Source organism: Epinephelus fuscoguttatus, linkage group LG24 (genome assembly GCF_011397635.1).
Source record: "Epinephelus fuscoguttatus linkage group LG24, E.fuscoguttatus.final_Chr_v1".
In the NCBI taxonomy this organism is placed as follows: Eukaryota; Metazoa; Chordata; class Actinopteri; order Perciformes; family Serranidae; genus Epinephelus; species Epinephelus fuscoguttatus.
Window position 1 is genome coordinate 11,205,357 of NC_064775.1, and position 17,920 is coordinate 11,223,276.

Here is a 17,920-nt window from a genome sequence, read left to right on the forward strand (position 1 = left end):
ACCATTAATCCCAGCGTCACCTCTCAGGGTCAAAGGCCAGCTGACATGGACACAGTTTGCTCTGTAAATCACAGCGTTTACACCATGTTTTGGTTAAGTACCATCCCAGCATCGTTGCATCAGCCGCTGTTACATGAGGGATACTTCAAAGGCAGCGCATTTCCTCACTTCAACCCAATTAGAGGCACTGACAAACACAACTTTGGCTCTGAGGATTTAAGATCAACAGATCAAGCTTTGGCACACATTTGGATGCTACAGAAATTGATAAAATAATCAGCTTGAAAACAGGCCAATGCTTGATATGAACAATATCATCTAAAATGCAACGTCCTCTTGTCAGTGTGTCATGAATTATTCCCAAAGGAAATTCATTTTGTTGAGACCAAAGCTCCAACACATGACAGCAGAGCATTTACCTGTGGAAAACACTACGTTTCTGGACACCAGCTTGTAATCGACAATGGAGAACTGAGGCAACTCGATCCGTGTCACCCCCGTTACAGCCGACTCGCCTCCTTTCCAGTAGAACTCGATGTCGTCTGTGGTGTAGCCATCTGCACAAGGAGAAACACACACACATGCACCAAGGTGTAACCATCTGTCTTACCATCGCTGGAGACCAAGATATGCAGCGTTGCTGATCATCCAACTGGGCTGTCATTTGGGAAGGAACACGTTTGAAGTTGTTTCCAAGAACCAGACGTTGCTTTGAAAAGCAAGTCAGTTAATAGGTTCAGTCGAGTTCATAAAAATGTCAAAAGATTTACAAAAATAGCTGACATTTCCTGTCTTTTTTATAATTCTAATGCAGAAGCTGTTAGCAAAAATATGAAGAGATCTTCAGTGTGCTCTCCGTGTTTGAGAAACTGGCAACGTAGTTTAACAGGATCCATGTGTCTGATAATCCTAATCCTTGTTTCTGTATAATGGCTCCTGTAGGTGTGGACGGAGGTCTGTCTAAGAAAATAACCTCGTGATATGATCCTGGTCATTTCAGCTTGGGCTGGGAGACCACAGTGGACAGAGTTATGGAAAGTAGAGGTAGATATCATATAGATAGTTTGTAACAGTAAAGGCCCTAGCTGCTGAAATTGATTGCCATAAGTGAACAATCTTTTTAGGAACTGGATAGCTCGAACGGAACATCGAAGTCATATCAATAAATACTAGGGATGCACAATATATAGCGATAATGGCCGATAATGGGACATTTTTATAACTATGCATTATTCAGATAATTACAATTATAGCCAATTAATAGCGCAGACAGTCCGAAGCCAGACCTGCTTTCATTGACTTAACAAGGGCAGCACCTACACCCCTGACACAGTGGGTGGCGGTACATGTACCTTTAAACTTGGTTTAAACTTGAACAACTGCAGCACGCTGTCTAGACTGCCGGACACAGGTTAGACGCAGTGCTGAAGGACCTCCAGAGTGTTAGCATGAGCTAATTAGCAGCAGCGGCTTACATCCAACACCAAGCTTTTAAAAGGCTCGACTCTGTTGTTAAACCTAATAATAACCTGGTATATGACTGAAAAATATTGTATTTTCAAAATACTTTCTCAATGATTCATAACATTAAAAAAAAGACTCAATCAAAACCTTGTATGTAGCTTGACCGTGTATGAAATTCTGGAGGGCCTTTAATTTTAAACGAGGGCTTTTAATTTGAAACAGGAAGTGGCGACATTCATCCAGTCACAGACTAAAAAATTACATGTGTGTCTCAATTCAGGGGCTGCAGCCTTTGAAGGACATGGCTTTCACGGTCGACATCGGCCACGTCCCTTGAAGACCGCATCAGCCATACCGAACAGTCTCCGAAATGAGACAGTCTAGTCTGCAGAGGATTTCCTGGTTGCATCATCATCAGTTGTTCTAGCCTTGACCCATTGGCGTTCCTCTTACATAGCAACCAGCTGCTTCTGACGAAAGATGGAGTAAGCTAGTAGGTTAGTTAGCCCTAAATCATGGACCCAGAGATTGCTATTACATATATATTTTAATTTAATACTTTAGGAGATGATTCACTGTCGGAGACACTGCTGTTTGATATATTTCTGGCTGATGGACCGTTTTCAGGTGAACTTATTAAATTAAGATTGTTTCAGCTGTGTGCTTTTAGCTAATCATAATGTTAGCAACAGTAACCATTTGCTCGTTAACTTAACTTAATATATAATCATCACCGGCGTGCAATGCATCTTGGGATAGGCCGGGCCACAAAGGATTCATCCGTTGGATCCTCCTAATTCTGGGAAAGAAGGCCACATTTCTCGGCCGAATTTGAAGGAGCCTTTGAAATGGGACAGCCTCGCTTGCGCCGATGTGACGCAATCGGTCTTCAAATGCAACCCTCGAAGGCTGCAGCCCCTGAATTGAGACACAGCTGCTGTAGCGGTGGACCAGCTGTTGTAGTCCAGCCAGAAATTCATGTAAATACACAGCCACACAGCAGGAGGGACCTGCTCTCTCCGGAGCTGTACCCAGCGGTCTATTAGAGCCAAGATCTGCTGGTAACAAAAGAGTGTAGAACATCCCATCTGCGCTGATTAATCGACCAAACCAATAAATCAAACTGAAACCATAGCACCCTGAGTGATTGATAAAGACTAGAAGTCATAAGATCTCACCCTTTCTTTTAAAATGCCTCTCAGAAGCCTCCTAATGTTCAAGGTACAATATTAAATCTGTGGAATACCCCTTTATTGTGAGCTGAAGACTTCTACCATTAATAATTGCCATTTAAAACAAATGCTGCAGACCTCAAAAGAAAAAACAGCCAGGTTCGATATTTCACTTGAACTGTAACGTTTCACATATGAGCTGGTTTCCCTCTGAGCCTGCACAGTGTGCTGATAGTCAGTGGTAAAGGCATTAGGTCTCTCTACTCACAGCTCTCTATCTCCAGAGTGCAGTTCTGTTCGTCCAGGGGATACCTCCTGAGATCCATCATACACGCTGCTGTTGTAGTTATCCTGAAAAAAGAAGACCGATGGGGGAAGAGAGGACACAGGAGAGAATATGTTAGACACTGTATGTGATTTACACAAATTGTATTGAGAGGAGAGTGGATGGGAAGGTAGAGAGGAAGGAAGTACGGAGTGATTACCATATTTTCTGGTCCTTCAGAAACATTATTGTAAAAATAGCAAAGCAGGTAAGTAGTTGCTTAACAAGGAAGCATAAGGAACTGTAGGAATACAATTAGATTTAAAGCACTTGACTTTGTCTTATCTTTAAAGTGAACTAAATGTCCATTTGTCTTTACACCAAGTTTCTCAGGTGGTGTCAAATTACTGAAGACTATTGGCATTGTCATGTTAAAATAAGATTATGGCAACACCTCTGGGGTAAAATGCTGACTGTGTAACTGTATACATAATTATGCTATAGATCGCAGACAGACAAGCAGCCCTCGCTCTCGTATTTCAATCACTTCATGTCCCCCCGAACAAACCTGGCTCCCCTCCATGCAGTGATTAAGTGAAAATTTGTGCAAGTAAAAATCATATTAAGGCAACGCATTCTGGCAGAGTTTACTGCCTGCTCATCTGAACTGGGTCATGAGGAGGTATTCCTTTGTTTATCAGATGTATGAGCTCAAACGGCTGATAATCAGACAGTTAAAATAAGCAGCAAAGTGAAATGCAAATTCAAAATGATTTAGGCTAAGTCTGCCCTGATTAAAAGCCGGCTGCTTGGCAGTTAGCCACTGGATGTCTTCATTCAGTTAAGACTCAGATGAGGCTGTGGAAACCCATTAGGTGATATTATTATACAGCTAAAATTACAACAACATAACGTTGGGTCTGCATGATATAGACGCATTGTAATTATTGTGACACAGTGCTTGGATTTACACTATATGACTGAGTTCCTTTTATACCATTATAGTATCTATGCACTTTGAAGCCTGTCTGTTACGTCACGTTTTCAGAAGATACACTTAAAACTGATGATCGCAACCTCAAAAAATCTTTGTGGACTGTAGATTATGGCATCAAAAAGCATTAAATATCAAATAAGGCATCATAAAAAATAGATTATCTCATAAATAAATAGTGTAAAACATACAAATGAACCCATAAATTGGGAAATCATTGAATTAATTATTAAAACACAACTCATAATTATTAAATGTTCTTATTTCCAAAATAACAGTGCTTTATTCAGTGCTTTTTTCAATACCAGTCTTTTCAAGTCTTTTTTAATAACTTTCATTTCATAATGCCACTTTTTATCATGTCATCTGTTATTTCATATTGTCACTTGTCATGACAGCTGTGTTCTCACAAGCTTGACAGCTGCGACAAATTAGTGAGCCCAGTTAAAGCAACCATGTCAAAGTATTTCTTAATAAACCAAGCAGAAGATGTCACTGTAAATTAAAGGAACACTTCATCTCCAAAAAGACCATTTGTATATCAATTACGAACCTTGGGGTTATGTTGAATTTGTAAAAAGAAAACTTTTTATCCGCATGCCTCCATGGTGAACGAATACTCCAAAAACAGAGAAAAGTCTCGATGAATCGAGGCCATAGGGGTCCACGTTTAACAAAACTATATCAAAACATCTTTTTACAAACTCTCACACATGTTTTACAGTGTAATCCAAGTCTCATTTATCCAGTTGTATGCTCAGTACCAAGACTCGGTAAGTGCAGCTTAATGTATGCTCTCTTTAAAGCCAGACTCAAACTGACACAGTAACACAAACTAACCAATCAAGGCATCTCCCATGTTCAGTGAGGCAAAATTATTGTTTTTGTCAATGGAGTCTGGCTTTGAAGAGAGCATAGATAACTTTCACTTTCTGTTATGTTTCGCATCAGAAAGGGTAGCACTTAGCATACGACTGGATAAATGAGACTCAGATTATACTGCACAAGTTTTGTGACTGTTTGTAAGTGGATGTTTTGATATAGTTTTGCTGCAGTGAAACATGGACCCCAGTAACTTCAATTCATCAGGAATTTTATTTTTTTGTTCGCCATGAATGTATTCCTTTAACACAGTACACAGATAATGCAACAAATTCCACACATCTAGCTAACGAGAGCGTGGGGTTGTGAGCTTGGATTTGCATCAAAGTAAAGATCCATGCTGTGTCTCAAATCGCATATTTCTGTACTTACACTTAATATTTTGAGTGCATAAGTGCGTTCACATTGAGAAGTATGGAAAAATGCAGTGCACTATGAGTACCCAGATGGTGCACTCAAAACGGTCAAGAAGTTGAGTGTGGAACTATGGACACTCAAGAGCCGCCATCTTAGCTACATAGCGGAAGGGGAGAGACCACTTTTCAAACTGGAAATGGTGGCCGAGGACTGTGCGACCGTGAACGTCGCTGCATTGTACAAATATGTGTTTGTGGCAGTAAGCACCACTATGCTGTTGTTGGGTATAAACCAGCAGTATGTTTATTAGGTTAATTTAGCAGTCTGTAATGATTTGGTACCACTAACGATAATGCGAATGCTAATGCTAGTTTGCTAACTAGCTAATTTGCGGTCGTCATTTCCGCTGAGTGCACATTACACAACGGCCGTGTTTGGTTTGAGACAACACTACCCTGTCGAAATTTGCGCACTACGTCAAGAAGTACAATGTGCCCTTAGTATACTACATGGAAGTGTGCTGACGGAAGTATGTGATTTGAGACACAGCACCAGTGTTAGCAACAGTGGCTAACATTAGCTTGTTGATTTAGAGTTACCTCAGCTGTGTGTTAATTAAAGATGTTCCTTAGGGGAAAGAAACACAACTCTGTCGCTCTAGCCAACCAGAGCTAGCTAGCAGTTCGCTAGCTGGCTAGCTATGTGCATGTAGCTAGCAGCTAGGTGGTAACTCCACTGTTATCAAAAGTGACATGAAATACAAATTGGCAGTATATAAAGTGGGAATTAAACATTTAAACACACTAGAAAACATATAGTATGAATAAAAATCAATGTACTGTAAATATGAAAACCTTCACTGTGGTATTTTTCACAATTTTCTTCCACTTTAAAGTAAACGATTAATTAATTTGGAAAATAATCATTAGTTGCAGCCCTAATTAAGAGCACACATAAATATACAGAGTGCCCTCTTTAATACCATGATAGGAATTTGCATTCAGCATGTTCCTCAGCCTTACCTGACATACATTTATTTAACAGCTCATATCACAAACACCAAGTCACACATCTCCCTCTGCCTTTGATCTCTTGAAAGCACTGAGAGGTCTATAAGTAGCCCACAAGGCTAAGTGCTATGAACTCCACTTGCATAATCAAGCATGGCTGTATGACTGTAAAATATGAACACTGACGGATACAAACACAAGCATGCAAGTGCCCGCGCAAACACACACCCACAAACACACACACTCTTCGCTCTACACTCGAATAATTCAAAGCGTGCATCCATATTCATAGGTCACACTAACTCTTCTGAACCTGCCTGTCGAAAAGATCAATGGAAATTCAAAACAAGGGCTTTATGAAACAAATATCAAACAACAGCTGCGAGCTAAACATTGCATTAATGCACCATCTAACCTGTTCATACTTCCTTTCATGGGTGATCTCTGACTGCACCCTCCATCCCTTTAAAAATCAAATGCCGGGGTGCCCTTGAGCACGACACTTAATCCTCTGGCTGCTCGGCGGGCAGCAGCAGAAGACTGCCAAGTACTCAGCATGGGCAACTGCGGTGCTGTAATAGGGCTTTAAACACACAGCATTAACATGACACTGGGAAACATCTGAGAACACTTTCTGACCCTGAGCTTCACTTTGTTGCCTGTTGTGGGGAGTGCTGCTCATTTGCATGGCCCAGAAATTGCACATTAGGACTCTAACAACATAATTAAAGTCACTTCCTGCACTATATGTGGATACACAACAAATAGTTACATATAGAAGCAGTTTAGATGTGCACAAATCCCATGAAAAACCCAAACCAACAATGCCTTACACCATCTCTCAGCATTCTCTGACTTCCCCACAGGGTCCTACTGAAGACATACAATTGAACTGAATTGACTTAAACATCCAGGCACTGTAGCTTTTAGCAAACATTACTCAAACAGGAGGACACAGTGTATTTGGCGGGAACTATTTTTAGTTGCGGATGAATACACATCTAGTGCTCTAGAGAGTATTTCCTGCAGCAGGAGAGTGTATGTGGTATTAAAAAATAAACTGCAGTGCCCAGGTTCATGGGTATGAAGGAATGTGTCACCCAGTTAAACAGTTTGGCTCAGTGACATTTTTTCAATAGGTTTTGGGCTATAATGGAGGGCAAAATGGGGGCAAATAGGGGGAGGCCTGGATGGAGTGTAAAGCAGAGCTCACCTGAGGCCGTAGAGAACGGTTCCGTCCGGATGCAGGCGAATCATACGGTTTTTGACGGTGACTCCGTGGACAAAAGACTTCTTGTCGTTGAGGAAGTAGGTGTCAGGGACCCAGAGCTGGTCGGCAACCCTGTTATCCAGAGTCAAGTTGAGGGGGATTCCTATGTAGGCGAGACGCTTGTCCCTCCAGTACTGCTGGAAATACATGGTCAACGTGTAGTCCTATGGAGACAAGCACAGGAAAAAGGACAATAAAGTTAGTTAAAGTTATCTTATACTTCCTGATTTTTTAAATTTTAATCACATTATATGGATAGTTAAGATTTTACCGCATTGACCAAGCTGCTGCAGTCCTCACAAGCAAATAATCAACAGAACTGAAATATTAATTCTGTTTATCCCCCAATGTTATTGCTCCTAATATGTCTATGACATGACACAGCATCTACAAGCTGGACGGAGAGTGGGCCAACTGGTCCACTCGCTGCAGCCAAATTCTCACAAGTGCCTTTGCCCTCCCTTCTGGAATACAGTAACCCATAAAGTAATGTGCCATTGTACAACAAGTGCGTGGGCAGGCTGACTCATAGAGCTGCAGCTTCAGTGGAAATTTTCAAAGAAAATTTCACCTAATACATCAACAGTAGTGTATTCCCAGTGATTCACAAAGGCTCACAGTTGAACTGTAACGGTGCCCAAAAGCTTCTTAAACATATGTTGCCTTTCATTTCATTCAAAAAGGGTTGACTCTTGAGATTCACAGGACTTTGACAACACAGCAAATTATTGTCAGCTGTTTTTTTTAAAATGTAGAACTCTTGTATGCCAAGCTACTGTTGTTTTTTCTCTCAACAGGGGACCCAAATGGAAATATATGCTTTAAGTAATATTGTGCTATCCTCTGAGGTTGCACCTAATTTGTTAGTCTAATAGGCATTTCCCCATATGCTATCAAAAATAGTGAATCCAGAAGGACAATTTGCAGTGTATAAGAGCTTTGGAGTTATTTTACTTCCTGTAAATGCATTCTTATCTGTATTAGCTGGTTGGTAAAGTTGGTCTGTGTAACCCTTGAATAAAAAACTAAAACATTCCTCATCTTACAAATGAAACACTCAACTGATAAGCATCAAAACACAGCCTTGTTTAATTAAATACAGTCAAAAGTTTTGCCACTCCAGCCTTACTCAGTCTGGTAGCTAATTTTAGCTAACGTTAGCAAACTTGGACTTTGCAGCGTAACTGACATCATTTAATCAGTTCACTGACTTGATGACTCTTCTTACTTATTACTGCTACTATGCAACTGTTCCGTTATACATTAGCGTTACCCATTATCCCATAATAACCAGTTGTTGAGCAAAGGTTAAACAGGCTCATTTAAACAGATGGATCTTTTTTTTTTGTATCGGTACTGCTTTCTTTTCTTTTTTTTCCTTTTTGGTTTCTAATTTGTTGTGGTAACCATGTTCTGGATCTTGAGTCATGACTATTCCCATGAATAATTAATCTATCAATGATTTTTTGCCATGCTAGCGGCGGTCTGTCTGTCCTGTAGGATGTGGATACCTGACGAGTCGGGCTGGGTTTTGGATAAGAAATAAGAAATTTTGCTCGGGTTCGGTTCGGGTTCGGTCCACTTGACATGCTGCTGTGTTGTGCTATGACCTATTCAAGTGCTGGAATTTGTTATCTACATGACAACACTTGAACGCAGCACAGGCCAATAGTTCCATTTCAGGCAAGACGCGGTAAATATTCGCAGAACTAATGGAAAAAAAAGCTGTAACCAAGATAACAATAACTTTGTCAGGTAAAAAACTGCATCAAGCTTGGGTTGGGTTCAGACTTAGAAATCAGGAAGTCTGTGGGGGTCGGGCCAGGCTCGTTTATAACTGTCTCGGACTCGGGTCGGGTTTAGTCAGGAAAATGCAGCCCTACTGTCCTGGATAACTAATAACATTCCTGTCAAACTCAGCTTTATTTTGTGTTAAGTCGTAATTAGCAAATGCTAACATGCAAAAGGTCTAAACTAAAATGGTAAGCATAGTAAATATTATCTTCTCAGCTTCAGCATTTATTTATTTAACTAAAACTTCAACAGGACCAATTATGGTTTAAAACATAAAGCTACAACCCAGTGCATTAAATGATGATATTTAAGATACGCTAGCTGTGTCACTGTTAGCATGTTAGCATGCTAAGTACAGCCTCACAGAGCCTTATGTATAGCTGTAGACTCATTCTGATGAAATTATTGTTTAGTGTTTTAGACCAAGTAGAGAAAAAAAGTAGGAAGAAAAATCTCAATATACTGGTCCCTAAAATTATGTCTTTTTTATTGCTTAATTTGAAATCTCAACGATACTTAGTTACTGATAACATAATGGAGCAGAAAAAGCAATAAACTACAGTTAATCAGATCTCAAAGGCTCCTAATGTAAGATTAATTATGTGTTGAACTATTAATCTTTAGTTACTCTGCTGAGCTCAAACTACATTTTACAAATGGGCCTCACAAATGAGTTAATTATTGGTTTTCTTTTAAACCACTTAAGTGTTTGCAAACATGTAAGATTTGGATAGTCCTTGTATCTGGCTGAGTAACAAAGCCTTGCCATCTGGCACCTAAGCCAAATAAGCATTGGCAAGACGCACTTAAATCCAGCCATGAGGATACTATTAGTTCTGGGATATCAAGCATTTTTAGGACGGTTGTGTAAGTTTAAAAAAAAAATAGGATGGTAAAGCAAGTACATGTTTTTGTTTTGCTTGATTCAAGTAGTATTTGACCAGAGCAAAAGCAGCGGCGGAGATAGAGAACAGAACCCCTCCCTCCCTCCTTCCACATCACATAATCCACTTACCCAAGCTAACAGTCTCTCTTCTCTATTTCTGTTTTTCTCTCAGTCTGTCTGCACCTCTCCCTCTCTCCCTCTCTCTGTTTCTCTCTCGGGGCATTGCCATGATCTCCCCTCTGCCCGCTGTGGTGTTGAAATGAAACCAGCCCGCACCAATCTGGCACTGGCAAAGGCGAACATGTCCGTTGGTGCTGCGGATTTCAGGTTTACACCAAACACAAATAAAAATGAAGATTAAAACAGCCACTGCAATGAGCGAGGCTTCCCAAAAATGTTATGTAACTGAAATAGTTTTGTCTCAATACTGTGTTAGTGAAGCTTAGAACACACTTGAGGTTTTGCATTTGCATGAGATAACTGAAGAATAGGATGAAATAAAATTATGACTGCATGATTATTCATTCCTTTGTTTGTTTTTTTTAATACTTAAACTCAGTGAACCTGTTTTATTTTCAGTATTGGTTAGCACACAGAGATGTGAACAGAGAAGATCTTAGTCAGCACAGGATACAGATTGGTCACCCAGCATGAGAAGGAAAGCTGATTGGCACTGAGCCATGAATGTATAGTGATGGATCTGTGCCCTGTTTGGTATCTGCAGCCCCCAAAACCATTCTGGTTGTGGCTAAATATGACCATAAAATAAATAAATATCCAAATGAAATCTTCAATCTCAGCACAAATCAACAAGTTTGAGCAAAAATATGTAAAATTCTCAGTTTCCAGCTTCTCAGATGGAGGATTTTCCACTTTACTCTCTTTAATATCTTTGTAAATTTTATATATTTGGTTTTTGGACTGTTGTTGGGACAAAACAAGCAATTTTAAGATGTCATCAAGGGCTCTGGGAAATTGTGCTGGCCATTTTTCACAACCCTTAGTTGTTTTTAAAGACTAAATGTTTGATCAATAGAAAAAAAAATCAATAGATTCATCAATAATGAAAATGATCATTAGTTGCAGCCCTCGAGGTGTGTGTGGCAGACAGTGTCTTTCATTAAAATCCCATCGGTCATTTTACCCATTAGTGATAAGGACACACTGCAGAATAACCAGCGTGTTTTGAGTTGACCATGTTGTAATGTTTGATGTTAAGAATTGACGAGCATAACTCTGATGATGTCATCACAGCATGGGCTTTAGGCTTAAATTTTGTAACAGACACCCTGGCAGACAAACTGGCATTTGCTTGTCCCTTTAATTATTGGAACTGGAATACTAAATGGCCAGAGTACCCCTTTAATTACTGATTCTACTTAGCATGTGAAAACAGCTGTATAATATCCTCTGTGCCTCTGGAGCTGTTCAAAGTCCCTGATGTCATCAGGTTCAACTCATGTTAAGTTTAACACTATGGAACAATTTCACAGGGAGCTTGGGTTGAAGGAAGGGGGACTAATGAAAGATGCTATTGAACTGCATTCTGGGAAATGTAGGAGGCCCCTATGGAACTTGACTAATAAGTCAGAATGTGACTGCTTCTGTTATGACCGTTGTTTTTATAAAATCTATCCCTCTGTAACTTTATGGTAGTGCAATCACAGATGATCATGGTGGTCAACATCTTGGGTTTTTGGAGCTAGAAGTGACCGTATTTGAACGAGAGGGTGGAGCTAACCCTAATGCTAGCGGCTAGCTTAGTTAGCACAGTACATTTACAGCTATGGTTAGCTGTGATAACACTCATTTTCGCTGTTGAAAAACATGCTTGAAAGCATAACAACAAAATGTGCTTACTAGAAAATTGAATATCTGACTCCTTAGAGGGTCATTCAGTACAACAAAATGCAGCAAAGTCACAATATAAACTCAATATCTCACTGGAAACAAATCTAAAATGTCAGTAAAATAAATCATATTGCTGACATCACAGTACTGAGTGAAGTTTAGAAAGAACAAAGAACACAGACATCAAGTCAGTGTCAGTCCTCCTGTCCTCTCTGCTCCTCCCTCTGCTGCTGAGGAGACTCACTGCCTGCAAGTAACATTAGCGTTGATAAGCAAACTGAGCTAAACTGTTTAACATAAACAGGTGTTGTTTTAGCTTGTTAGGTACAATTTGCTATTCGCTGGATGAGAGACTGGACAGAGCAGATTGAAATATCACTCTTCTACATGTTTACTCACATTAACAAGCATAGCTGTCATCAACTCAAGTTATCTTCACGTCTCTGTCTCCACTGCAGCATTTCTACTCAGTGTTTGTGTGTCCCTGTGTGCATAACAGTGGTGCAGCAGCCAGGACGCACAGACAGCAAATGTAAAAAGTAAGCTAACAGTTACAGATAATAATTTAGCGCCAGGCCCCACCAGCAAGTTTAAAGGTGTTAAAGATTCACACATCTGTGGAAAAAGGATATATTAAAAGATCAATCTCTGATTTTATGAATCGATATCCAGCCATTGAAATAATGAATATAATAAATCAAAGTAACGTAGGAAGGATCTATTTGAAGTACTAACACAGTTGAGTCCTTCAAACATGTTGTAAGATCTGTACTACTTCAGTTGATATTATGCTCCAATAGTGCATCTGTGTTTAATAAAAGTGTCATGCCATAGAAAACTGATGGGACTGATTATAATTAAGCTGCGTATGTGGTCTGTTGTTTTAACGGCACTTAATAGGTTCTTGAAAGTGCCACATTGCACATGGAGTGGGAGGAAGTGGGGTCAACAGGGGCCCAACAGCTCTGTATGCAGCTCTCCCAGGTTAAATCTGCTACGACAGAGCAGGGAGTACTTTTTTGATTCCACTGGATCAGCTCTGGTGGATGAATACGTCATTCCTCACAATATATAAATACAATAACTTCTTCCTCTGAGTAAGGGAGATTACCAGTGATAGCATGGAGTGTTTCTGTTCCTTATAAGAATATAGATCTTTGTCAGTTTCCAGGATTGTATGACAGAAAGGCCACTGAGTGTCATCAGTCATTGTCTCATTAAAGTGGTCAATTTGGATTGATCACAGCATGTGGTGTAAATTAAATCTGCAGTAAGACTGAGTGCAGTTGAGTTGCCCCCCCCCCTCTCCTCCATCACCACTGGAACTCAACCCTCCATCAATCCCTACAAGTGACTAATGTCTTTCACACTACCTTGTTTTGACCCTTATCACATCACTTCTCCTTGCCCTCCCTCTCCCCTGAGCAGTATCTCGCTTTGGGTATGGATTTCCATCTCCCGCCAGCGTGTCAGCAGGTGGGCAGCGCAGCAGGCGGCTACAGCGCACACACCTCGTAATACATAAATGATTCAAATTAACCATGTAGCCTGTACAAACATGCGGCCAAGGAATCCTCATCAATATTGCATAGAGACAATCAAATTGAATTTCAGATGAGTGCAGCTTTGCAGCATACCTGCCCTGGAACCTGAGGGAGGTGGGCTAAGATTTTCTATGAACTAGGACTATGGATTATGAATTATTGACAACTCTCTCATCTCTCCCAACACACGAATTCCCAATACACACAGCTTTACCACTGCTGTTTGCTTATTAGCATGTGTTTTCAGCGGAGATAATTCCAGTGACCAGTGGAAATGATTTCCAGCAAGCTTCAATTATTCAATTAACTCGACTGGATAATCACTTTTATTCAGGGTGTGTGAGAATTCAGATAAGCAGAGTTTTGGCTGTGAACTGACCCATATTCAATTTAATCTCTCCCTCTCTCTGCAGTGCTAGCATACTGACTGCTATGTCGTGATACCACCAGTATCTAGGAAATATCCTGCTAACATTGTTTGTCACATGGCATATGCTCTCCGTCCCGGGCATATGCTGCGACGAACTCGTCATCATCGGCTGCAGCACAATGGGAGTGAATGGGAAAACGTGTGAATAAACTGGAATCATCATTACATCTGACACACATCGAAGGCGCTCCGCTCGACAGCAGCATGAAAAATAAATGACAAAAAGCTCTGCAAGTTTTTCCCCCGGATAAACTTCACATCTTGGAGGGAAAAAACACTGGTACGATATGTAATCACTGTGTGTACTCCATATGAACCCACGTTCAAGTAAAGCAATTTGAGTCACTTCAATGTAATTTCGGAGCCCTCCCTCGGGAAGGCCCTGAGGCGGTATATCACCGCAGTGCGGGGGAATCCCTCAGTGACTTCCTTCCCCCTCCTCCTGCTGCTATAGAATGGTAAAAATAGCACTGTCCCTTATTGAGAGCAAACACAGGGAGGTGATTGAATTGGGCTTTTTCCTCCAAATGACAGTGCTGGCCTTCCTTATATAGGATCATTTCCTCACTGTCTAATATATCATGATGTATTGCCTCATAACAAGGTAACAGGGAGAGAGAAAGACAGGGAGCAAACAATGGTAAATGTACAAATAAAACATTTCCTCTTATAGGAACAGAACCACTGTGACACTGCAGTACACAGAGCTGTACACTGTCCTTTTATGTATTTATTGGTACATATCACATCCTTTCCCTTGAAGGTTGTCCATAAGAATTAGCCTTTTTCTCATAAAACTATAAGAAACCGATGAATTCATCAATGTAGCCTGCTATTTTGGACATTATTTGCCCCATTTTTGGGTTGGCCTTTCGAAAAATGCAAAGCATAGGATGTTTTTTTAATCAAATGGTCCCAAAAGTGTGTCGTTTGCTTAAATAACAGTTGCAGTTACCGAAGGCACAGCTTGAGGGTCAAAACAGATCTCAGAGGTCTTTTGTTCAGGAAGTCGCCAAAGATTAGGGATCATCCAACAAGACATAATAAAAGTAGTAACACTATAGTGTAGTTATTTTTTGGACCAGAGTAATTTTTCTTAGGTCTAGGAGCCTAAAAAAAACTCCCAAGAACCCCTCTTTTTGTTGTGTCTGTACAGCAAGAAGTAGGAATGATCGTAGTTATCAGAACACCGGAGATTTTAGAGAAGGTACTCTCCCAGCTCAAGGGAAACCATGAGTGACATAAGTGTTCGATGACTGGTCGAATTAAAAACCTGTTAACTGTGTTAACAGGCAACAAAAAACTCAAACAACAGCTTGTAACAAACAAATGCAATAAAACACTGACAAATGGACCGACAGTGAAGTATAGATTTACTGAGCATATATGTGACAGTGGAAATACAACACTATTTTGCCTCGTCACAGTGACAGTGATGTGCTATACCAACCGCCAGGTCTTACTGGCACTGTGAATGCAAATAGAACAGAGGCCCTTGAAGGTGTATAATTCTCATGGAGCTCCCAGGTGCACAGTTTGTCTCAGGGAGCCCCTAGAACTGAACAATTCATTGTCGTTCAACACTCACCCTCTTGTAAACAGGTGGAGTTAATGAGGATGAAGGTAGCAATTAACAGGTATTTAGGAGAGTTTGCTGAATCTGATTTGTATGAACAAGCCTCATACAAGTGATACTTAGGATAAGGAAGCAACAATGTTTTTGCATGATGAAAGACTATCTGATTGTGTTCCACTTTCCTCAGAGCCTACCACTACCACAGTTACTTCCGTTGTTCCATCATCTGCCATTTCTATTACTGGGGATAAACTTAGAGTGGCACTCTCTGGTAACTGGGGATGGCTGCTGACAGCTACTTGAGATAACAAAACAGCTGTCCTCTTCCTGTTAAGATTGTGCAATGGCTGATGTATTTCTTTTGTGCAGTAAATTGAGCCTTAATTGTCATTGTCACGGGTTTCGGGCAAATAAAGTTCCAGAGGTAAGGTTGAGGCAACTTAAGATCCTTATTTTACATCATGTTACGTACTTAACCGAAAGTTATACAAGTTATGTTTAGGGCAAGTTAAGTAACGTAGGTCAGGGTTAGGCAAGTAAAGATATGTAGATTAGGTTTAGGCAAGTAAAGTTACTTACTTTACGTTATTTTATGTACTTAAGGTAAAGTTATATTAATTATGTTTAGGACAAATTAAGTTACGCAGGTTAGGTTAGGGCAAGTTAAGCTACGTGGGTTGGATTTAGGCAAGTTAAGTTACTTATTTAAAGTTATGTTACGCACTTAACGTAAAGTTATATAGGTTATGTAAAGGGCAAATAAAGTTATGTAGGTTAGGTTTTGGCAAGTCACTTAATGTTATGTTACGTACTTAACGTAAAGTTATATAGGTTATGTAAAGGGCAAGTAAAGTTATATAGGTTATGTAAAGGGTAAGTAAAGTTATGTAGGTTAGGTTTAGACAAGTCACTTACTTAACGTTATGTTTCGGGTAAGTAAAGTTACATAGGTTAGGTTAAGGCAAGTAAAGTTACATAGATGAGGTTTAGCCAAGTTAATTTAGTTAACATTATGTTACGTATTTAACGTCAATTTATATAGATTATGTTTAGGGCAAGTTAAGTTACGTGGATTGGGTTTAGGCAAGTTAAGTTACTTATTTAAAGTTATCTTACATACTTAAAGGGAAATTTCGGTTTATTTCAACATGTCTCCTATTGTCCTAAATTTGTTTCAAGTCACTAGTGACATAGAAATAATAGCATGTTAGCCGTTAGCCTAGATACAGCCGTAGGGTCAGACCTGTTAAAACGTAAGTGAACGGGCATCCTTTCAAGTGAAAAGTTAGTCCACTAAACAAGCTTTTTCTCCACAAAGACCACCTCATATCGTTAGGATAAATGTCAGAGAACATATAGAAAACGACATGTAAACGTGTTGTCTTACCTTACTGGTGTGCTGCCATGTTTGTTGTTTACCATTTAGCTGAGGCTGCAACCAGTCCCATTCCTTGCAACAGAGATATTCCTCTTCTGTGGGCATTGGGGTACAGCATCTTCGTCGGTGTATTCTGGCTCAAATAAATAAGGGCGGCCATTGCCTCTCGATGTGGAAAGCCTATATACTAACATTCCACATTTAGGTGGTAATGAGTTGTTGTCTTACCTTACGGTGTGTTTACTGTTTACCTCTGCTTCCCAAAGCGCAGCCGGAATATCACGAGAACAAGCATCAATCTCATACCATGCCTGAAATCTCGCGAGAACAAGCCGCACCAGCTGCAAGGCAGAACCGGACAGTAGCCTGAAAGGTTCATTCATTTATTTTTTTTAAAGATTTATAGAATAATGGCTGACTTTTTGCCTTCGACTTTGTGGAGGAGGAATTTGATTTTGCAGAGTTTTATGGCCGCCCTTATTTATTTGAGCCAGAATACACTGACGAAGAGCTTCTTGAAATTGAAGAACGTAGGAGGAGAGAGAGAGAGGCGCAACAGGTAGAGGACGACAGAGGAGGAATGGCTGCTGCAAGGCTGCGTAGCTCTGGAGATCGGTGGTGTAACGTTACCTGTGAATGCTGTACCCCAATGCCCACAGAAGAGGAATACCTCTGTTGCAAGGAATGGGACCGGTTGCAGCCTTAGCTAAATGGTAAACAACAAACATGGCAGCACACCGGGAAGGTAAGACAACACGTTTACATGTCATTTTCTCTATGTTCTCTGACATTTTTCCTAACAATACGAGACGGTCTTTGTGGAGAAAAAGCTTGTTTAGTGGACTAACTTTTCATTTGAAAGGATGGCCGTTCAATTAAGTTTTAACAGGTCTGACCCTACGGCTGTATCTAGACTAACGGCTAACATGCTAACTATTATTTCTATGTCACTAGTGACTTGAAACAAATTTAGGACGATAGGAGACGGGTTGAAATAAACCGAAATTTCCCTTTAATGTAAAGTTATATAGGTCATGTAAAGGGCAA

The 17,920-nt window shown here is 40.2% G+C and overlaps 1 protein-coding gene across 4 annotated transcripts in view; it reads right to left on the bottom strand.

Annotated features, from left to right (window-relative positions):
* LOC125884751 (gamma-aminobutyric acid receptor subunit beta-3-like) overlaps window positions 1-17,920 on the bottom strand; it is a 51,483-nt gene that overhangs the window by 20,462 nt on the left and 13,101 nt on the right. For all 4 annotated transcript variants that reach the window (XM_049569916.1, XM_049569917.1, XM_049569914.1 and 1 more), the window contains 3 exons: window positions 7,358-7,578; window positions 2,905-2,987; window positions 420-557 (listed from right to left, as the gene is read on the bottom strand). In XM_049569916.1, coding sequence (XP_049425873.1) covers window positions 420-557; window positions 2,905-2,987; window positions 7,358-7,578 — 442 coding nt within the window. The remainder of the gene's footprint in view (window positions 1-419; window positions 558-2,904; window positions 2,988-7,357; window positions 7,579-17,920) is intronic.